General features: G+C 43.0%; 1 protein-coding gene across 2 annotated transcripts in view; it reads right to left on the bottom strand.

Moving 5' to 3' along the window:
• LOC101650421 (nuclear RNA export factor 2-like) overlaps nucleotides 1-5,048 on the bottom strand; it is a 47,707-nt gene extending 42,659 nt beyond the window's left edge. For both annotated transcript variants that reach the window (XM_045290598.1, XM_045290599.1), the window contains exons 1-2: nucleotides 4,966-5,048; nucleotides 3,111-3,207 (exon numbers count right to left, since the gene is read on the bottom strand). In XM_045290598.1, the coding sequence (XP_045146533.1) occupies nucleotides 3,111-3,153 (43 nt within the window). In that variant the 5' untranslated portion in view covers nucleotides 3,154-3,207; nucleotides 4,966-5,048. The remainder of the gene's footprint in view (nucleotides 1-3,110; nucleotides 3,208-4,965) is intronic.
• Nucleotides 5,049-5,719: the final 671 nt, after the last annotated feature.

The following is a 5,719-nucleotide window of genomic DNA, read 5'->3' as shown; positions in this document are numbered from 1 at the left end:
AGATGATGCACAGCAGTACAGGTGGGAATTGGAAGCGCAGGGAATCTAGGACGGATGAACCACTCGGGACCGGGGGTGACAGTGGCAATACCTGGAGGGAGGGGGAGTGTGGGAGGGGGGAGTTGATCGTGGAGGGCTGCATATAACCTCCTCCTCTCTGGGGGATGGGCAGCAGAGGGGTGGGTGAGGGGAGAAGCCGGGCAGTGTAATATAAGATATAGTAATGATTTGTAGGTTATCGGGGGTGCATGGGGGATGGGGGCAGAGGAAGGGAGGGGGAGGGGAGAAAAAAGGAAGATGAGCTGGTTCCGGGAACCCAAGAGGCAGCCGAATTTTGGGAATGATGAGGGCAACAAATGTGTAGATGTGCTGTACACAACTGATCTATGTATTGTGATGAATTGTATGAGCCCCAATAAATTGATTTAAAAAAATACCAAATTGTGGACATGTATTGGTGGTACTATGGTAGATGGGGATGGGATGAAGATTCTGAATATTCAGGAATGGAAGGATTTGAGAATGGATTGTAGAAAGAACAGGAGGGCACCAACTCAACTTTGCCTATATATCATCCATCTAGGACTGACGTATTTTTTTTTAGGTCTATTCTTGGTTTTCTTTATTAAATAAGAAAATAATACTGGTTTGTGATTCTATAATATATATTTTTGAGTCGTTTTGTTGGGGGCTCATACAACTCATCACAATCCATCCATCCATTGTGTCAAGCGCATTTGTGCATTTGTTGTCCTCATCATTCTCAAAACATTTGCTTTCTACTTGGGCCCTTGGTGTCAGCTCCTCAATTTTCCCCTTTCCTCCCCGCTCCCTTCTCCCTCATGGGCCCTGGATGGTTTATAAATTATTACTATTTTGTCATCTCTTGCACTGTCTGATGTCTCCCTTCACCCGCTTTTCTGTTGTCCACCCCCCAGGAGGTTGTGTGTGGACCCTTGTGGTCGGTTCCCCCTTTCTACCCCACCTTCCCTCGGGCCTCCTGGTGTCGCTACTCTCAACCCTGGTCCTGGGGGAATCTTCTGTCCTGGGTTCCCTGTGTTTTCAGTTCCTATCTGTACCAGTGTACAAGGACTGATGTATCTTATGATACACTAATGGAAATGGTGGAAAAAGCCAAAATAATGTGATGATCCTTACACAGTTGTTTTGACTGGAAGAAACAAAAGAGTGCTCCTGGAGAGTGAGGGTGGTTGGGTAGAGGATGGTTAAGAGAAAGAGTGGATGGGCACAGCAAACCGCCTTCCTTGATCAAACATAACCATGATAGATGGTGTCATGAAGAACAGTAAGAAATAAAACAATGATGTGATGTAGTGAGAGGAAGAGAAATGAAATAAACAACATATGAAAAGAGAGAGGAAGAGAGTTCAACAAACGGTAGACTATATCCCTGTAAAAGAGTTTGTACCCCTGACAGATTATTCTGATGAATGCAATGTTCAAGTGATTTTACTAATGACTATCAGGTAAAGTGACATTATTTGACTAATTATACTTTACTGAATGCATTTAATTGTGACACTTTACTTGAATAGTTATGTACATACTGGTATAAAAGTATGCACTGAGATCAATGAGTTCATTTAATTCTTTATCATGTAGTAAGAGTATTAAGTAAAAACGTATTTATTTTTTTGCTTTTTTGAACCAACTACACAATAGAATTTCAGAAAAACAGATAAAGGGACACAGTCAGAGAAAAGATAAAGGATTTTCCTGGGTTTGGCTACCTGTGCTACCAACAGAAATTACATGGGGATAGGATGATTTATTCACATCAAATATTAATGGCTAATTTGAAAAAAATACAGGTGAAAGCAAAACAAAACCAAAAAAATGCAGGTGGTCTCTAGAACATCAAGTACTTACTGTAAATAAAGAATGAACCAGTTATGTAACATACAAATAAATGTAATTGAGTTTTGGAACAAATTGTCCCTACCCACTACTGCTATTGAATCAATTTGGTCTAAAAGGCTTTATTTAATCCAGATGCTTTCAGTTGGATAAATCGCTTCCTAAGAAAAAAAAAAATTCTACTCATCCTAAAAGTTATATTGTATCTGACTTCCAAAAGTGGACCCTTTATTTGTTGCTATAGATAATACTTCCTAATGATTTATATGCATGCACTTATTTTTGCCATCATTATATTAAAAGGAAGCTTCATTGGAGATCTCTCTGAATAATTGTAAAGTGGAAAAATTAAAGTAGTGTAGTATTAAATTAAAATTGGCGCTTGGGGGGGTAAAGGGACCAGCCCCCACCCGCTGCTTGAACTCACTGGTTCAGTAATACTACTTCTGGGTTCAGTAATGCACAATTGTACGGTTGAGGTATATAAGTATTATATTAGAGTCATCGAGAGCATGAGAGATATTACAATAATATAGTCAGACACGTTACATGGCAACATTGCTCACCTCAGCCCAGCTTAGTGGTCCACGTGGAGAGAGGGGGAAGGGAAGGAGGGAAAGGGAACAAGGGAGAAGGAGAAGAGAGTCAGGGAGGTCAGAGTCCAAGAAGTCCGAGTTCGAGAGCTCTATATTGCTGACCCATGCCTATATACCTTTTGGGGGCATGCCAGTCCACTAATTACAGGTAGAGACATACGTCACAGGTAGGGGTTACACTATAGGATACCCAGTAATGAGAGGGTGGTCTCTGGGTCTCCATAGGAACATTATCAGTAGGGTGCAAACTCCGCCTACAGGAGCCTGTCCATTGTCTCCAGAGGCAGGGAGCACGCCCACCCCTGTGGGAGGGATGAGACAGCAGTCTGGCAACTGGGGGGAATGCCTGCGCATCTGACCACCCCCACAAAGTAGAAGACTAATCAATAAAACAGGATAAAATTAAAGGATAATGCATAATTTATTAATGAGAATAGCAAACTATAATTATTAGTCAACATATATTCCATCATTGTTAGTGAACAAAGGCTCAAGGTAGAACAATGCTTCCCAAAATATTTTTTTTGAAGAACCTTAGTACTTCAAATGCTCTTGGGGAAACTACACTTCCTTTGAGATTCATGTTGAAAACTAACATATGATCTAAAAATTTCTACAGTGTGCAAGTCCTTTTACCTTCAGTTCTGTATGTCCTAAAATTCTTTGCTGTTGAGTACATTTTTGTTGTGGTGGTATCTCAGACCCAGAGTTTTGTAGAACAAATGTGCAAATGCTGAAATGAGAGAAAAGAAAGTGGATTATGTAAGTTGCATGTAGTATAAATGATCACAAGTGACAATCTTCTTTAACCAGCTATCACACTCTATTTACAGTCCTCATAAATGCAAGTACAATCATATTTATTAAATTTTGTTCACTCAGCACCATTTCCATGATGTTAAAAATATTGCATCATATTTTTACTTAAAAGCTTTTCTGAAGTTAAATCATTATAATTTTCCACTTCAGGGAAAGCAGGAAGTTTTCAAAGAGGTCCAAAAAATCATGCTTAGAAAATCACAAGAGGGTGGGGTTGGTGAGGGGGCACATTCAGCGTCTGAGGGGGCGCTAATTTCTAATTTAAGCTATTTGAATTCTGAAACAAATCTGAAGCACAAAAATATTATGGTGACAGTGAATGATGGGGGGAGTGCGAAGTGGAGACCCAAAGCCCATTAGTAGGCCACTAGAGATCCCCTTGCAGAGGAGTCTTGGGGAGGAAATGAGTCAGTCAGGGTGCTATGTAACAACGATGAGAAATACAACTTTCCTCTAGTTCCTAAATGTTTCCTCCCCGCTCCCATTACCATGACTCGAATTCGACCTTGCAAGTCTGGCTAGACCAGAGGATGTACACTGGTACAGATAGGAGCTGAAAATACAGGGAATCCAGGGCGGATGAGCCCCGCAGGACCAGTGGTGTGGGTGGCGAGACGGGGAGGGTAGAGAGAGAGTGGGTAGGAAAGAGGGAACCGATTACAGGGAACTATATGTGACCTCCTCCCTGGGGACAGACAGCCGAGAAGTGGATGAAGGGAGACTTCGCATCGGACAGGGCAAGATATGACAAAATACCAATTTATAAACTATCAAGGGCTCATGAGGGAAGGGGGAGCGGGGAGGGAGGGGTAAAATGAGGGCCTAATGTCGGGGGTTTAAGTGGAGAGAAAATGTTTTGAGAATGATGTACAAATGTGCTTCACACAATTGATGTGTGTATAGATTGCGGTAACAATTGTATGAGCCCCTAATAAAATGTTTTTAAAAATATATTTACCTCAAAAAAATATGGTGACACTACAAACCTCTAATTAAATGTAAAAAAAATTTTGGAATCTTCATTAGTTTACTTTAACAGTTTTATGAAACATTAAATACATGTGTTTTCTCTCAACTTTCTGGTTTCCCTAAGTTTAGAATGCTGACTGGGAAAGGAAAGGAAGGAGAATTTTGGTAGAATTGATTAAGTCACAAAATTAAGATTAAGTTTGAAACTGTTTCCGGTGTCCTTAACAAAAATTTGACCAGAGAAAGGGCGGGAAGGGTGGGGGGAGGGGAGAAGCGGTCCTCGTGGGCACCACACAATCTGACAGGGTGATAGCCGAGGGCAAAGTTTTATTGTGAGGGCAAGAAAGAGAGGTCTTCTCCTCACACATGACCTATGACAAAGATCTACAAATTCAGGAACAACATACTTCCTCTTGTGGGTCTTTGTCTTCTTCCACTTTTCTCTCTACAAGTAACAGCGCCTGAGAAGCCGGGGTTGGGTTATACACATCTACCAGTTTTCTCTACCAGGCGAACAAAATTTCACCACATTCGGAAGGCCTGCAACTTCCACACAATCTCCTCAGGCTATTTCCTGTCGGCCCAGACCTCGTCCTCAGCAGCCCACCCCCACCCGCCATTGAGCCCCTCCTTAGTTCCCTCACACGCAATTCTGTGTGGAAACTACCGGTACGCGCCTTCATCCCTCCGACAGTGGACTCACCACGGTAAGATGTAAAAGTTAATGGAAAGATCTGGGTTGGAGCCAATCTGATCAAAACCCGGCCTCAAGCGACGCTCAGAACCCTTCTGAGGTCTCCATCTTAAGCGTCTGTCTCCTGAAGTCGCTTTCTTTCCTCAGAAGCCTTTCAACTGTTTTATGGGGCGTGGCCTAGCACGGTGCCAACAAATGTCACGTGACTGCTGGACTTCCGGTCCCTCCCCTTCCCAGGCTCCTCCTCCCCGCCCCGCCCTCCCTGCCCCCGCTCCCGCCGCATCTATGTCCTGTGACTCCTAGGGAACATTCCCTTCAAGACTCTTGAGTTCTCAGTCTTAATGTTCTGAGAGAACGGAGCCAATTTTATAAGCATAGGATGTCATATAACCCACACAGTACACTAAGTAAATTTGAGCACTGACTCTTCCACACGCCAGAAGCCAGTAGGGGGCCACCTGACGGAAGGAGTCAAGTAACCAACAAGGATCTGCAGTCTGAAATGCCCTCATATCGAGAATGGCTGAGTCTACCCCATGACTACAGTCGGGTAGACCACAGAGTACAAGGACCGCGTGCTCCAGGGCTGTACAAATCAGTAATGCAGATTTGACCAGGATGTGCCTCCCATTCGGCTAAAGCATCCACAAAATGACAGGATCTCATTAATCACAGTGCCCAAGTTCATAGTGTTCACGTGCATGGGAGGGCTGGTTTGACTTCCTGAGGGAGGAGTCTAGGGATTGTAGATTTATAGTAATCT

This window comes from Echinops telfairi, unplaced genomic scaffold (assembly GCF_000313985.2).
Source record: "Echinops telfairi isolate 266 unplaced genomic scaffold, ASM31398v2 ScPeMD7_44;HRSCAF=162, whole genome shotgun sequence".
Lineage (NCBI taxonomy): Eukaryota > Metazoa > Chordata > Mammalia > Afrosoricida > Tenrecidae > Echinops > Echinops telfairi.
This window is presented reverse-complemented; position numbering and strand designations above follow the sequence as displayed.